Source organism: Tamandua tetradactyla, chromosome 20, assembly GCF_023851605.1.
Source record: "Tamandua tetradactyla isolate mTamTet1 chromosome 20, mTamTet1.pri, whole genome shotgun sequence".
Lineage (NCBI taxonomy): Eukaryota > Metazoa > Chordata > Mammalia > Pilosa > Myrmecophagidae > Tamandua > Tamandua tetradactyla.
In genome coordinates, this window is record NC_135346.1 from 1,483,112 (window position 1) to 1,500,204 (window position 17,093).

General features: G+C 52.4%; 1 protein-coding gene and 1 long non-coding RNA gene across 3 annotated transcripts in view; one reads left to right on the plus strand and one right to left on the minus strand.

The window, feature by feature from the left end:
* Positions 1-366: 366 nt before the first annotated feature.
* MAML1 (mastermind like transcriptional coactivator 1) overlaps positions 367-17,093 on the minus strand; it is a 74,293-nt gene continuing 57,566 nt past the window's right edge. For both annotated transcript variants that reach the window (XM_077138222.1, XM_077138223.1), the window contains exons 2-5: positions 10,100-11,509; positions 7,836-8,072; positions 6,376-6,472; positions 367-3,579 (exon numbers count right to left, since the gene is read on the minus strand). In XM_077138222.1, the coding sequence (XP_076994337.1) occupies positions 2,618-3,579; positions 6,376-6,472; positions 7,836-8,072; positions 10,100-11,509 (2,706 nt within the window). In that variant the 3' untranslated portion in view covers positions 367-2,617. The remainder of the gene's footprint in view (positions 3,580-6,375; positions 6,473-7,835; positions 8,073-10,099; positions 11,510-17,093) is intronic.
* LOC143664831 (uncharacterized) lies at positions 2,879-6,426 on the plus strand. The gene is made up of 3 exons (XR_013166606.1): positions 2,879-3,043; positions 4,075-4,246; positions 4,457-6,426. It is a non-coding gene; the product is annotated as an uncharacterized LOC143664831 (long non-coding RNA).

The following is a 17,093-nucleotide window of genomic DNA, read 5'->3' on the forward strand; positions in this document are numbered from 1 at the left end:
AACCACTCATGCAAAAAGTTGATAGAGAAAACTGTGTGTGTGATAAATGAGAGCTCTGAATTTTCTGCACACCTACAGCTTCTGTAACAGACTAAATAAAAAGTACCAGTTGCAGTGCAGTGTGTAACTTGGTAAATAATGTTAGTCTTGCATGGAATATTGATGCCAGTAGTCACTTGGGCAAGGTTTTAAGCTGTTGGAGCTGGTTTTGCTCTTTGTTTTTATTTCATCTACAAATCATACATGTGAGCCTGCTGTCCCCTTTCAAGGAAGAAGGCGCACTTCTGCACAGTGCCCTGCCTGGGCCCCACAGGCCACCCCGCCCTGTGCCAGCCCTGCCCCACGCAGAGCCACAGGCTGTTTCCATACTAGCAAAATACTTTTATTATCTTTATAATGATAAGACAAGGAAAGTAAAGGTTTCTTTTTGGTGTATACCAGAGTTAAGGGAAGTAGAAGAACAAGGGGGTTAACAGGACTTTTATGTACTCTGATGACAATAAAAAGTTAACAATATCAACAGTTTGCCATAAAACATCACAGCTCCCCCAAAACACATATATAAAGGATCATCGTTTTAAAATCTATAAAAGTAAAAAATATACAGTCAGAAGATCTAAGTCTTATTCCCTCTTTAATATAAAATTGTAAACATTTATTTACACAAAGCAAGTGTGTATAACAAAGTCCGAGCACCCTTGTGCGAGCCCCGGCTCCAGGAAGACGGGGATTCGCACACAGCAGAGCCACCCCCTCCCTGCCTGCCCAGGAGCCAGATCCTTGTAAGGAAAGCTGCGGGCAGCTCCTGGGGGAGTCCCGAGAATCACATTTTATTGCTATGACACTGCAGCAAGTGAGGAGCCCGGCTGTCTGTCCAGCCAGCCACAGAGGCCCGGCAGGGCTGGGCAGCAGCCAGGGGGAACCGGGAGAAACAGGCCCCCAGCAGTCTGCAGGCTCTGCTATTTTTGGTAGAAAACCTGAAGTCGCCCTCTTCCCCTTCAGACTGAGGAACTTGCTCAGAGGGTGGAGTCTCCCCTGGCTTAATGACTCATCCCCTTCTTTGAGAGCCAAATTCAGCATCTGGGGAAGGCTGGGAGGGTGTTTAAAGGGAAATGGCCCCAACATCACCCACGGTGGCAAATGGCTATTAAAGAGGATCTGAGGGTCTGAGTCCCCCCAGTGAAAAGGCACTGCTGGTGCAAAATAATTACCAATGTGCGCACAACCCTTCCCCCCTCGGCGTGGGTTAGCTTCCCCGCCCAGCCGTTCCCTTGCGCTCGGCCACTGGTCGCGCTGGGGCTCAGGGAGGGCAGAGCGGGCTGTGCACAGACACAGCCTCCCGGCTGTGCTCACTCTGCACTACCACCTTCAGTTCCCACGAACGACCCACCGTGAAATACTCTATTTTGTATAACCTTAGCTTAGTCAAGTCCATTAATTCATAGACCTAAAAGGAAAAACCCACTTGAATCTTCAGAAAGGATATGTTAGTGTTATAAAGCAATTCTCTCTTAAAAAGTGCAAGTCATCTGGCGTGGGAGGGGCACCGCGGACTCCTTCCTCTGCCCCTCCCTCCCTCCTTCCCTGACAAGATGGATCTGGTTTGGGGGTGCCCCAAAACCTTTACTTTCTGGGGAGGAGCTGTTCCTTCTCCCCATGGTGCTAGGGTTCCCCAAGGGTTTTAGTAACTCTTTTTCCCCTTCAGTCCGGGAGGTTTTCCATCTTGGCTAGAGAGGAAGAAGGGGAGGCAAAAGATGGTCATGGGAGAGGGAGGCAAGGTAAAGGCAGCCATCTGTGCACAGCGCAGCGACAACCCCGGACCTAACACATTAAATACAAGCCCTCCGAGCAACCCGGAGGTGGAGTGCCAGTGCCAAAGGCTCTGCAATCCCACACCCGATGGACACGGACCCTGGGGGATGTGCTCGGGCACTCGCGAGAACAGCCCAGGGTCTTGCCACCAGGGACCTGGGGACCAAATGCCAATCAGGAAGAACAGTGCACAGGGAGGAGGAGGAGAGGCTTGCACCCCGCTTCCGTGCCCCAGCTCTGCTGTCGCACAGCATCCTCTTCCTGTCTGGCATGGGCAGCAAGAGCCTGCACCAACAGAAATGACTTTCCAGCTGCCCTTCCTCTGAAACCTGACAAAAAGCAGAAATAATACTAGGAAGGAAACCCTAGTTTCCAATGCCACTTAATCAATTTAAAGTATCAACTATCCTAATCTGCTTAAAATCCTTTTTAAAAATGTTTACCCTTTTCTATGCTACAAACTGCAAATAATTCTGCAATATGAAAAGACTCAACAAAAACTCATTGCCCCAACTGGGCACGTGGAGAAATCTTGGACCAAGTGGCCACGATGGCGCCGATTTTCTTCAGCCTGACGTTGTGGGGCTTCAGTGTTGGTTCTGGCCATTTGGGCAGCGAGCCACGTCCAGAAGGGGCTCCTCCTCCGGAAGGGGCTCCTCCTCCGGAAGGGGCTCCTCCTTCGGAAGGGGCTCCTCCTGAGCCGGGACCTGCCCGCCCACAGCGCCGCCCATACAGGGCCTTTGGTCCAGAGGGCTTGCTCCTCCCTGCATCTGAGAACAAGAACTGTAGCTGCAGAGCTCCTCTGTCACTGGGAACCTAAAAGGTCATCCAACTCATCGATCCACTCCTCTGAAGTCCTGTTTTTCAGCAGGGAGTCGATCAGGTCGGTGTCTCCGGCCATGCTGGACAGCCCACTGCTGCCCGGCTGCCCGCTGTAGGCAAAGGGCAGCTCCTGGCCCGCGGTCCGCACGGGGAAACCCTGGGTGCAGGGCAGCCCTGCCCGGGCTCCCAGCTGTGGTGCTGGGCTCTGGCTGAAAGCCCCCAGCTCAGGCACAGCTGGGCTCAGCCCTGGCAAGACCTGCTGTGGGGGTCCCGGGGCTGGGGCCGGCGCACCAGTCCTCTGCTGCGTGCTGACGGAGGGCAGCAGGGACCCCACGGGAGCTGCCGAGCCCAGGGGTGCCATGGGTCTGCTGGGCATCGCCTGGGAGAACTGCGGGCTGGACATCTTCAGGTGGGTCTGCTGCACATGGAAGCCAGAGGCTGCAGAGAAGGGGCTCACGCTGTTGCTGCCTGGGCTCTGGCTGCTCAGGTTTGGCATGCCCTGATGTTGCCAGGAGGGGTTCTGGCTCCCCATGGTTGCGGAAATCCTTGGGACCTGTGGCTTAGTTAAGCCAGCGCTCAGGCCCCCCTTACTGTGCTGCTGGGAGAGACTGGAGCTCCCCAGAGAGCTCTGCCCAAAGGTGGCAGAGGCTGAGGGGTTCTGGCCCACGGGGGCCTGCCGAGGAAGGTGGGCGTGTCCATTGGTGGCCTGTGGCGGGGGCTGGGCCACCATCTGGGGGATGCCAGCAGCCATGCCGTACAGGCTGCTCTGGGAGGCGGTGAACTGAGCCACACCCCGATCCTGCTGGCCCGAGTTTGCGGGGAGAGAAGAAACCGCACTGTGTCCAGAGCCCATGGACATCAGAGTCCCAGGCTGGGGGAATACCCGGGGACAGCTGGAGGCAGACGGACCCAAGTTACTCATGCCAGACACAGCAGCAGAGGGCCCTGGAAGGCAGAGAGAGTGTGTCATCCAAGTTGGCTTTCCTTTTGCATTTCACTGTGCTAACATTAACATGCACGCGGCTGCACTGCTTTGGCATCTGCTGACCCCTACAGTCATGGACGTCACACCCAAACACCAGAGAGCATGTGGGCATTGGCAGCCAGTGGTGGGCCAGAGGGTCTGCAACAATAACAGGATTTGGACAGGCGTGGGGAGGGGAAGCCAGCAGGGTCATTCATTCACGTCCCAAACGCCCACCCCATTTTTGCTCTAGGCCCCAGGGATGGTGTGATCAGGGTCCCAAGGGAGGCTGGGGCAGCAGGCTGGGGCAGGCGCAGGGCCTGGGGATGGCTTTGGGTGGCTGGGGTTAGCCACCTGGCCAAAGAGGACTGCAGGCAGAGGGGAGGAGGGCAGGTGCACAGGGGTGGGCAATGGTGCGTGTGTGCGGTGGTGCAGTTAGAGACAGAGCTGAAGACGTGGACGTGTTCTGGATGCAGGTTGACGAACAGGGGCTGCAGAGTCAGGGTCAGCAGACAGCGACGTGGTTTCTATCTGCCGGGAAGAAGCTGTTGAAGTGAGGTGGTAACGTGGAGACGAAGAGGGGAGAATCCTGCTGCTTATGCCTCGGGATGACCCGAAGGTCATGGAAGGTGGCCTCTAGAATGGAGGGTGAGTTCAGCAGCACGCTCCTGGCAGCCACTCTGGGGAGGGGCATGGAGTGGGACAGGGCGCCCTGGCCCTGGGAGCCTGCTGCTGGGGCTTGGGAAGTGGTGTTGGGGACAGCCATTGACTGAAGTGTAACATTGGAGGGTAGGAGTGCAACTGTGCAGGGACTGCAATAACTGAGTTCTTCGTCTCTCCTCTTCCTCTCTCCACTAGCACCTAAAATTAAAACTGCATTGAGGACGAGAGGCTGAAGCCTTCTATTCTGGTCTCAGGAGTGACTCATAACAACGTTAGGTGGGGCTGAGGCAGGACCCACGGCCCAGTGCCAGGTTCCTAGGCATCTGCACCCTGCAGCACCCACACTCCCAGCCGGCACACCCCACACCCCACACCCTGACCTGGGCTCCTCAAGAAGCCAAGGCTGGGGCTGCTTTCTCAGGGATGCCTTGTAATGGAGGTAATTGACTAAAAAAGGAGACAGGCTCCCAGGATTTTCTGAGAAGAGCTAGGAAGGCAGGTAATGACTAGCTTTTACTGCACAGATCAACCGGACTGTCTTCACGTCTGGAGAGGGAACCTGAGCATGCCATGCAGCCAAGCTCCCGGGCACAGCTGCAACCCCGGCAAGCTTCCTGCCCTTTCCCAGTCAGCTGTCCACAGCTGATACTGCCCTGTGACACCAAGGTGAGGAAACAAGGGAAGAGGGAAGAGGGAAGAGAAGCAAAGGACCACAAGTGCATTACGTCTCTTTTTATCTGGAAAACAGGAGAGGGCCAGTTGTTGAAGTGACATAAAACAGAAGCAAGGAACTTATCAAAACCATTTGCTGCTAATGTCATCTAACTAGAAATTAACGTTGCTTCAAAAGATTGTATATGATGGCTAAAAAGCACATGAAAAGATGCTCAACATCACTAGCTATTAGGGAAATGCAAATCAAAATCACAAGGAGATACCATCTCACACCTATAAGAATGGCTGCTATTAAACAAATAAGAACTTACAAGTGTGGGAGAGGATGTGGAGAATAGGAACATGCATTCTTTGCTGGTGAGAATGTAACATGGTACAGCTGCTATGGAAGAATCTGGCAGTTCCTCAGAAAGCTAAGCATGGAACTGCCAAATGATGTGGCAATCCCTTTACCAGGTATCTACCCAGAACTGAACACAGGGACACACAGACACCTGCATACCAACATTCAGAGCAGCACTATTCACAATGCCCAGAGATGGAAACAGCCCAGGTGTCCATCGACCAATGAATGGACAAACAAAATGTGGTCTATACATACGATGGAATATTATTCAGCTGTAGGAAGGATGGACATTGGGTGCAAGTGACAATGTGGATGAACCTTGAGGACATTATGTTGAGTGAAATAAGCCAGAAACAACCAGACACATACTATATGACCGCTAATATGAACTAAAAAAAATGAGCAAACTCTATGGAGTTCATAGGTAGAGCTTAGACAGAAATAGGGTAAAGAACAGGGAGCTGATGTTTAATTTGTGCAGAACATTTAATAAGGTTTGGAAAGGGACAGAGGTGATGGTACACATCACTGGGAGTAATTCAGTGCCAAATTACGGGTGTGATGGTGGCTGAAAGGGGAAGCTCAGGCACGTGTGTGTCACCAGGAGGACAGCCACAGGACGAAACCCAGGGCTGCGTAACACACCGAGCCCTGCTGAGGACGATGAAGGCGGGGAATTGCGCAAGCACAAGAATATACTTTCATTAATTAGAACAAATGTTATGTCACAGCTACAAGGTGTCAATAATAGGGTAGTATAGGGGAAAAATGCAACTCACGCTAACTGGGCTATAGTTAACAGTAATATTGTAATATTCTGTATGGTATGTGAATAAAACTATTAAAAAAAAAAAAGTATAGCCACAAGTCTGACCTGTGACCCTGTTCTCCTGGTGCAGCTGGGCACACGGAAAGCCAGGCTCTGTAGACAGGCTGATGTCCGTACGAGCAACCCTATTATTTGGCACCTAGCATAAAGTCGGGCCACCAGAAGGAATCTGGGCAGCACGGACAGTCAGCTGACATGGACCCGCTGACACACGCGGGCCCACCTTCCCCCTGCCCTTATCCGTCACCCAGATACCCCTTTTACCTGTGAACTGTCCAACCTGCTGTGGGTAGGTATTTTGTGTGGGGTCTTGGTACTGGGGTGGCGGGCGGGTCAGATGGCGCTGAAACTGCTGCTTCTCCTAGAAAACGCAAGAGCCACAAAACAAAACCACACAAACCACATGACACAAAAACAAACAAAACAGAGTTAGGAAACAGGAAACTGTCCAAGTTTATGACTCGCACCCAGGATCCTGTGAAGAGAATGTGGATGACCTTACTCTGGGGGTTTACACACAGTATGAAGCACCAGGACAGGGCAGTTTTAAGGAGCAATGACTAAAAAGAGGTACGTGGGTTAGTTTAAAAACATGAGGAGGGTCAGGGAAGTGCAAATCGAAGCTACAGTAAGACACCACTTCATACCCACCACCTGGCTAGAATAAAAAAAGACACAGCAAGCGCTGCAAAGATGCAGAGAGCTAACTGCTGGTGGGGATGTGAGATGGTACAGGCACCCTGGGAAGTTTACCGTCTGACCCAGCAATCCCACTTGTATATAACCACAGGAAATGAAAACAAAGGGCCACACAAAACATGCACCTGAGTGCTCACAGCAGCATTAGCCATAAGAGCCAAGAGGCGGACACACCCCAGTGTCCATCCATCTGTGAGTACACAAAAGAACGTGGCATAAGCCGCACAACGGAATATATAGCTTGGCCATTCAAAGGAATGAAGCAGAGATACAAGAATGTTCCAACAAGAATGATCTTAAAAACACTGGTGTAAAATGTATGGGGCCTTCCGGACGTAGGGTGATAAAAACGCTCTGAAATTGATTTCTGGAGATGGTTGCACAACTCTGTGAATATACTAAAAACCACTGAAGTGGTTTATGAATTCACCCATTTATATGTGAATTATATCCCAATAAAGGCGTTACTGAGGAAAAAAACAAAAATGAAGGACAGGAATGAAACAGGGGTATGGGTTTTAAAGTTATCCTCAATCAACTTTACTCTGGATAGCTAATGCTTCTCTTAGTTCTTAATGATGTAATTTAAAATCCTGAAAACTTTAACTTGTAAGCATTAGTGTCTGCAAACTGCACTTGGTGACCAAGTGGGTGAACTGCATGCTTGGGAGGGAGCTGTTCTGCCCTGAGTCTAAAACCTCAGAGACTTCTTTGCATCCCTGCCTCACTTTCTTGCTTATAACAAAGTAGGATCCCACAGCAAACTCACAGTGGTTTAGAAGCTGCCAACAAGAGAACCCACTACATTTCCATTTAGCCACCCATTCTGCCTCATTAATCCCCACTAAGAGACACGGTGACTTGTGACCCCGGCCACCACTGCCTGGGAAACGGGAGGAGGCTCTCCTTCGGGGTATCCAGCTCATCAGCGCGTGCATGCACAGGCGGCGCGGAGACACAGCAAAGGCCTAGGAGGCTGGCAGAGGTGGGTGGGCAGGGTGGCTTTCTCCTGCCTTCCTTCTCACCTGTTCCACCAGAAGGTGCTGCTGCCGTAGCAGGCACTGCTGCTGCTGCAGATGCTTTTGCTGCTGCTCCCTCTGCTTCTGCTGGTCCAGAAGCAACTGATGCTGCTTCAGGACTGCCGCCTGCTGCTGGCTGCTGAGATAGGCCGTGCTGCTGTGTGTGCCGGCCGCCGATACTGTGGGTGGCTGGGTCCCCACGCCAGTGGCCTGGGCTGGAGGGCCGTTCGGCGCATTCTGCTCCTGCCAACACAGGTACAGGGGCTCTGGAGTCGGGTGGCGCTCGGATGCGCTCCATGCTCTCAACCCGTGCCTCAGCCTCTCTGCTCCACATAGCTGTCGCCTGCAGGGCCAGGGCAGAGGCTGGAAGAGCCAGCAGCTGGGTCCCCAGGCTCCCAGTAGCCACCAACCGCTCCACATGTGTGAGCCTGCACCCTCTGACTCTACCTTAGGCACACTGAGGCGCTTACACTCGCACACGACAGCTCCAGCAAGCCGCTGCAACCGAAGTGTGCGTGCAGCTGGGCCAGTGGGAAGAGCACTCCGAGGAGGTCTCCGGCGGTGGAGACTCTCAGCCCTGAGTACGCACCGGGGTCGCTGGCCTCGGGGTTATCCCCAAACCACCCGAGACTGTGTCGTCTGCCCGCTGCTCAGTTTTCATCAAGAAACTTCTGTTCAAAAATTCCTTAAGTGTCTGGATGAGAACTTACTCGACAGAGATTATCTGCTAATACATGGACCAAAAGTGGGATTCATGTCATAGGCTACCACAATATTTTTGCACATCATCACTTAAATCGAAAAGAAAATGGAAAAACTCAAGACAGGGAAAAAACAAAAATGAATTACTATTTAAACTTGTCCGACATTCTGAGTTTTCATCCATCTCTCACTTGTGTATTGAATCTCGACAAGGTTCTGCTCTCACAGCAGACAGACTCAAACAGGGATTTCTCTGCCCCGTCACCAGAGGCGTAAGGGGCATGAGAACTCTCTAAGCTGCAGGGGCTCCTCCAATGCCAGGCACTCTCACTGTGTCACGAGGTCAATGCTGTTTTTGTGAAGGTCGTTTTTTTACTGGATGTGTAAATTTTAATGGCTGAAATATATGAAAGTATCAACATTTACACATGCACTTTCCTGCTGGGACATGCTTAAGCTGCCTCCAGTTTTCAGATATCAGACAGAGTCATGCAATGAATGTCGTGTATAAAACTTACTCCTTATTTAGGATTGCTTCTTTAGATGAAACGGCAAGGGTATAACATGTCAATGCTTAGGAACATTTTTACAGCTTATGAAAAACACATAATACCAGATCACTTTAAAAACATTGTCCCAACTTACATACCCTCAACCAGTATGTGAGTGTGTCAATTTCCTCATAATATTACTGGCACTGGGTTTAATTTTTAGAATTTTAGAGTGTGCAACAAATACACAAAGATATACATGCAAAGTTATTCACTGTAGGCTTATTTATAATAGGGGAAAACAGGGACAAGCTAAATAGCCATCAATGGGGAATGACTATACAACTGAATACCACACAACTGCTAAAATATATCAATGGATCTACTACACAGGCAGACGATAGAGGCATTTTGGGATACAGTGCGGAGGGGGGAAAGCAAGATATGCCCCAAACTATCTTTGAGGAAGTCGGGGGGACATTGTGGGTTTACCATATAACACCTGCCTTGAGAAGGGTGCTAGGGAAGAGATGCATTTTAGAACATATTTTAACATGAGTAGAAATACAAATAATGATCATGAATTACAAACAAGAATTATGCTACAGAGCCAGATAATTCAGTCAGGCTTGAGCGACATGCCCAAGTAACTTCAGAATTTAGACATGTTGAGAAGCACGTCTTATAAAAAATTAAGGGATTTTGAACTTAGAGATCTTACAGGAGGTTAAAAAAAATAATGAAATAAAAAGCAAACTCTCTAAGAGGCACATTGTATGTGATCTTTAGCAGTAAAAATAAGGCCACAAATGACGTCAACTGTACGGCATGAAAGAGACCCTGAGCTAAATGCAGGCTATTCCTTAAATGTCTGTATAGTAGGAATTAAACCCTATTTTTGTTTAGTAAGAAACAACCCTGGTTTGTTTGATAAATCAAACTTTTACTCCCAAGGGAGTTAAAGGTGGACAGCAGCCGCCCCCTCCCTCCCTCTGCTCCCACAACCACTGCAGAGCCTTTCGAGTTAGCTCCTAACGCATGCGTGCACGGGGACAGAACAGGAAGCCACCGATTTACCTGGCCAGGCGGAACCAGAGATCTGAAGGGCAGAGTTCCTGGCTTTGGTTTCATCAGAAACAAGGGGCTCTGCTCACTGCTCAGATGGGACAGCTGTTGTGGCAGATAAGTCACCATGGCTGTCTTACTCTGGCCAGCCCCAGGGCCTCCCTGCCCACAGTCTGCTTTGTAATGAGAAAGGGGCTTGGTGTTGCCGTAGTCCAGCGCGGACCCCTGGTTATTCACGGAGTTTTGGCTCAAGCTACTCGGCGGCTGGTGACCCAGCAGGTTCACGTGGCCGGGCTGGAGGTAGGGGCCTCCCGTCCGAGGGGAACTCTTGTTCACACTAGGCATTATGAGCAATTTGGGGTTACTGAAGTCTGGCTGGTAGCCAGAGGGGCTGGCAGGCTTCTCCACGGGGTAAGGGACTTCTAAGGGGCTGTGGGCAGGCCCTGCTTGCTGCCATGTGGGCATTGGGCCTGGGGCTGGGGCCGCCTGTGGTGGGTTCTGGAGCATCTGCTCGCGCTTCTGCTTGGCAGCGATCTGCTGGAGCTGGTGTGCGGAGGACAGTTCTGCGCCCCCTCCTGCGCCAGGGCTGGGCAGCACCACACCAGAGAGGGTGCGCTGTGCGTTCTGGGCCTGGGCAGGGGCCGGAAGCAGGTTCGGACTGGGGTTTTCTGCCCCAGCCTGCCCAGTAGAGTGGAACATGGTCTGAGAGCCCCCCAGGCTGGGCGATGTGGTGCTCACAGGGGCGGACGAAGGCCCCAGGAAGGTCTGGCCTGTAGACCCGGCCCTCACCTGCGGAGAGCCTAACTGTTCTTGCTCAAAGGCTGCTGGAGAGAACTCTGTCTTGATGTTCATGTCCTGAGCCAAAGGGGGCTGTGTGGTGGAACTAGAAGCCTCCGGGTCCTTCTTCTCTTCAAAGTCCTCGTTGAACAGATCCTTCATGTCCTCATCGGGCACCGACCTGTTGAGCTCCTCAATGAGCTCCTTCCACTCCTGCTCATTGAGGTTCAGGTCAGGCATGAGGTTGCCTTGTGGTATGGAACTGCCCGCTCCGGCAATCATGCATGGAAGGTCATCGACAGGCTCCTGCTTCAGTTCTTTACTCAAGCCCAGAGGAAAGGGCTCCCTGGGGCCACTGCTTCCGTTCAGGTGGAGGCTCGAGTCGGCCAGGCCCTTTTTGACGATGGAGTCCAGTCCCAGGGAGTGTTTCCCACTGGACGGGAGGGCGTCTGCACTGGCAGACTTGTCCGGCTGACCGAGTGGGGAGGCTGGAGGCAGCCCGTTGGAAGAGACAGTCACTCCCAGAGTGGCTTCCCGGCGTGTCTTCTTATGCCCAGAAAAGAGGTCTCCGTAGCCATTCTGCTGGTCACCGTTCTGAGGGGAGGCTGCACTTTCGAGGTTCCTCTTCACGGTGTCATGGAGATGCTGAAAAACATCGACAAGAGTGACCTAGGAATGCGACCTCTGCTTGGGACAGATGCTCACCCAGGGGCCTGGAGTTGTGCAGGGCTTCCCTGCAGCCTGGCTGGCCCAGCGTCCTATCCCCACCTACACCCCCCTGCAGCCTCCAGTGGACACCCCCCGCCCCGCCCTTCGGCCCCTGGCCAGTCAGCTGTGGGAAGGCAACCCAATTCAAGCCAGAGGGCCGCTCTGTACCTGGGCAGCACCACGCAGGAAGGAGGCAGCCTCTGTGCATGACACAAACCTGAGGCTGCCACAGACAGCGCACCTGGGGGCTTGCCCGAGAATGGAGTCACGGAAGAAAGAGAGGAGAAGCCCCAGGACACACACACAGGACGGAGGGCATCATTTGAACTCTGGCTCTAACTGCCTGGGAATCGCCACATCCCTGGAATGCTCACTTATGTGAACCAATAAATTCCTTGTTGTGTATAAGCTGGTTTAATTTGGATTTCTGTTGCTTTCAACTGAAGGAGCTCTCACTAGCGTACTTCTTGAGTCTCGCTGGGTCCCTCCACTTTTAGGCACAGGCCAGTTTCCAATCCCTTCCCAACGCTTTTTAGGCCACCCTGTCTGGATGTCCCTCTTTCTCCCAGGCCACAAAGCCTCGGCCTTTCAGCTTCTGTCCTGCTCTTTTCCTCCCTCGCCATTTGCTCTGAAGCATCTTCCCGCACGCTGCTTCTGCTCTCTGCCTGCCTCCGACCACTATCCCTCAAAACCGGACCACTTCTCATCAGGCCATCTGCTTACACCCAGTCACATCTGAGGTCCTACCACTGACATTCTGCTTTCCTATCCCAGTCCCCTCAAATAGATCTATCAACCTAATCCTCTTAACCTAACTTGTGCCCAGGACAGGTGCTACAGAGACTACAAGGTAACAAGGGGAGCCGCTACTCTTCACGGGCTGGCCGTCTTCTAGGACACAAGACACACAGACAGACAGACAGACCGCCACAGGGTCCAATGGACGGCCCATGCAAACAGCATGGGAGCAGTACTGGGGGGTTCGGGGGAGAGTGCCATGAAGAGAAAATGGCACTGGGAAGGGAAGGGGAGGAGAGGGGTGCTATCTTCCCACCACTTCTCCGGCCATGTTTCCAGCTGTCCCTGACACCCCCTGCCTGCAGCCTCCTCACACCCACTGCACCTTTCCCAGGTCTTCTTCGTTACATTTTCACCCTTCACCCACGGGTCCCTCCCACCACTTGAAGGCTCAAGAGGGTGCCATTAAAGAACGCTACAAGTAACAGTGCGGTGGTCACAGAGCGGACCGCAGAGGACTCACAGAGGGCGAGGCTGTAGGAAGGGGCCCCGCCGACCTACCAGTGTCCACCCAGCGGATAAAGGAGGCCACTTCCTCAACCTCTGAGTCTGACGTCTCTTCGGTCCTGCCAACCTCTACGGGCCCCATTCACCTTCCACCCCATTCCTGGATGTTCCTGTCTCTAAACTGTTAATAAAGTCAAGTGTACAGTGCACTGTACATCTGGTGGTCACTGTTTCTTTAAATCCACATCTGGGAACCTAAGCTAGTCTCAGAAAAACTGAGGAATGTTAAGACAATGGGAATTGCAGGAGAGGGACAAGGGAAACAGTTTTGGGAGCCAGGAACGCCCCCCACAACTGAAGAACGCACTCCCTACTGCCACCTGGAGGCAAGAGGGGGAAGGGACCCAAGCTCCCAAAGGGACTGTTCAACCCCGTGTTTGAAGTTTCTTTTGGGGGAAGGTAATCTGATCCATTTAATTAGTCAGGCGGAAATAAAATGAGCAGCTAATTTTTCTTACACTTTTTTGTTACTTCTGTTATTTTCTCTTTGGAAAGTCATTGGTTCAGCAGTGCCAGGCCTTGGCTTGTAAACCTGGGAGCTGAGTTTTCCATTTCCCTGGAGGGAAGATGGAAACAAAGAGGTCAGGGCTCTTGGTGAGTCAGCTGGCTGTCCCAGATTAGAACAGAATCCTTTGCCCTAACAATTATAAAAGCTACCACGCCCTCCTTCAATATACACATGCAAACAGCTACAGACAAGCTCCAGAGGAACAACTCAATTTTGCAATCCCAACTGCTTTTAGCCAAAGGAAAGACTGGGCCTTTTCTTCACTGCTCAGAGTTTCACTGGAACGATACAGGGGGGTGTGGGATGCGGGATGTGGTGGTCCTGGCAGCCTGGGAAGCCCTGACCTCCGCAGGACTGCCTAACAGGACAGGGCACTGCCGGGGACGGCGAGGAGGCGGAGGCCTGCAGCCAATCTGCAGCAAGTCACGGCAGAGGGGAGCGGCCTGAACAGGCTCACAGCTGCGCAAGCACACACTTGGTTGCTACGGGCAGGAACACTGGCTGCCATGCGCACATGCACGAGGCTGCCTCCGCTGTACCGTGGGCTGCAGCCCTGGAGGCTCCTGTCACCTGCTGAATGGCCTCAGGGAGGGTCTGGCTCTCCAGGGCTGGAGGCACCACCACTCAGGACTTGTGTCCTCTGAGAGTGGGGTCTGGGTGTACTGGCCAAAACCCTCACCAAGTCAGGCTTCCACCAGCGTCACCCTGCTGCCTGGACACCCACCTGAGCTCCTGCCAGCTTGGCTCTGGGAATACCCTGCTGGCCACACCGCATGGACACCAAACCAGTGTCGCACCTCTCCCCGACATACTAGCCACATGGGACAGTCCCCCTGGTCTCTGCCCAGCCCACTCCCACACTGGGAAGTCCAGTGTGCCTGGCTCAGACTCTCAGCTGCTGAAGATAGCAGCGGCTCTTCCTGGCCAGCACTCCGCATGCACTGGCCACCACCATGCAGACACCAGCCTCCTGGCTGCCTGGCCTCCCCCTCCTGCCTGCTGCCAGCCTTCTATCAGCACCTGGTCTACGGTGATTCGCTGCTGTGCTCACAGCTCAGGGAAGGGATTGGACGTGGGCAGTAAAGGACAGAGGGGAGCTGAGACTGATGGCCTTCTTCTCCATGGTCACCCATGGCCTTAAGGTTTCTAAAAGAAACCCACATCTCCAGTCCTTGCATCTCTCTCAGTAGCACCTGGCACTGAATCATGCCCTCCCTCTGCCAAGGTGCTCGTTCCTCATAGTTCTCCAGCCCTCTGACAGCACCCTGGAATCCTCTTCTCTTTCCGCTCTATACAGCCCCACCTATTCCCATGTCTTTAAATTTCTAAGACAGAATACCACTCTCAGAATAATCCCCCCCTCCCCTCCAGGGACCGAACGCTGGCGCACGGGCCCCCTGCCCACCTCTACACTCCCCCTTTGCGGCCCCTCCCGAGGGTGCACCGGCTTGAGTCCTGCCCCCCTTCTCACAGTGCCTTGGGGCCTCTGTGCCCGCTCTCCTCTTTGCAGAAGGCTCCTCTGTCACGTCTTCCCAGGGCTGGCTCGCCTCATCACGTGGATCGCTCGTGCCCTCAAAGGCATTCCCTGCCCACTCCCACTGGAGGAACTCAACTGGGTAGTGCCTTGAGGAGCGAGCTTGGTAGAGCTCCACTCCCGTTCCTCACAGCCTACCTGGATGCCTCCACTGGGACAGTCCAGATACCTCCAACGCAACCTGTGCAAGACCACGGTAGCTCCGCCCCAGGCCTGTTTTTCTCACCTGTGTTCCTCTGCCAGCAGCCTCACCCCATCCACCCACTCACAGCCACCCCACACCCGCTCTTTACTCCCTGCCTCCACCAAGAACAGACCCGAATTCTGTGAGTCTGCCTCCTGAGCATGCCCTGAATCCATCCGCTCTCTGTTCACCTACACCACTTCCTCTCACTTGAATGTCACCTTGTTGCAACGCCCTCCCCCCAAATCAGGGTTCCACACCATGGCCACAGTGGGCCCTTCACAGGGCAGAGCTGACCACATCGCTCCTTCCCTTAAAGCCATCCAACGGCTCCTGCTTAACTGCCCAGCAAGAGCCAAAACCACACCCTGCTACACTCCAGTGGTGCAGCTCACTCCACTCCTCAAACGTGTGGCTCGAAACTTACACAAGCATCACTACTTTAGGTGAGAACAGTACTGGCAATGTGAACCTAAGGCTGCGCTGGCCTCCGCTCTACGCGTGGGCACTCCTGGCCCCGAGGTGTGCACTCAGAAGTCCCTCAGGAGCCCTGACTGCTGTTGCAAAGGGTCTCTCCAGGGAAAGTGGATCCATTTTCATTCGGCACTCATGGTTTCAATTATTTGAATAAAAATCTGGTAAATCTGTGTCAAGCTGCAATCTGTCACTTTGACAAAGCATATACTTGAGCCAAGTGCTAAAGAGACAGGTCGATTAGCATGGAGGCGAGCCTGCGAGCACCTGGCACCTGCACTCACTGTTCCCAAGCAAGTCAGGGTTTCGAAGTTCGAGCCAGCCCTGGAAGACGAGCACAGCAGGAGCAGCTCTGAAAACGCATGAGGTTTCCCGACACATGAGTCTTTAGAGGACCCCCTGCACCCCTCCCCAAGTCCTGCATCACACTTGTGACAGGCAGAAACTGTGCCCACATGCGAAGCTAAGAAACGGAGTGCGTGCATGCAATGTGAGAAACTCAGTGGAGTGAGTCAGAGTTTCAAATTGTGACGAAAGGAACACACGCCTCTGGCCAGTACAAACAGCCTCACCAAGGTGTTATTACCAGATAAACCGGCCATGCTATGAGGAAATCCCATGCACCATGGGCACAAGCACCTCTTTTTAAAATATTAAAGAAAAAGAAAAAATATCACAGTACTTTATAACCTGTTACTAAAAATTCTCACTTGTTATTTGTCTCAGTGGCTTGGCAAACAACCCTGCATAGCGAGTATTAAAAATCTATCAAAACCACTTTTTGTCAAGGAATCCACTGATCAAGGACATATAGAAAACTGGATCTTCCAGAAAACTCTGCATTTGGGTGCCTGGACATTTTTACCTTCAACTTGTCAAAAAAAGAATCTGTTTATTTGGAAATAATTACAGATTCACGTTAAGTTGCAAAGATAAAAACAGAGAGGTCCTGTCCACCCCTTCACCCAGCTTTCCCAATGGGATTCTGCATAATTACAGTCCAATATTAAAGCCAGGAAGCTGAGACATGGGTACAGTGTGTGTACATAGTTCTGTCATCTTATCACATGGTCACCAGCATTTTCTGTTAGCTTCTGAAAATATTTAAGAAAGCAAGGCTCTGTAAATAACGCACAGTAACCTCTTTCTCCATGATTCAAAGTGGATATTATAAAGCAGAAGTTAAAATTCACTATACTAAGAAACAAAATTGCTTAAATAGATTGGTTCTTGCATTTGGCAGTCAGTCAGTATATGCTCCTAAGGAAAAACTGAGGTGAGAAAGCAAACGAGGTTCAGAAGGTGGCTGGTGTGCATGAAAACTGGGCAGGCTGTTGCTGACTCACCGTGTGCCCACATTAAAGCACACCTGTTTCACGGACTGAGTGTGGGGACCGGAATGGACGTTTGCACACTGGGGTCTCTGGCGGCAGTGCTCTCTGTTCACTATGGGTGCAGGCGGCCTAAGGGCACCGCGACTGAGGAACGGAAGGGGGAGCTGTGGGTATTTATGTGA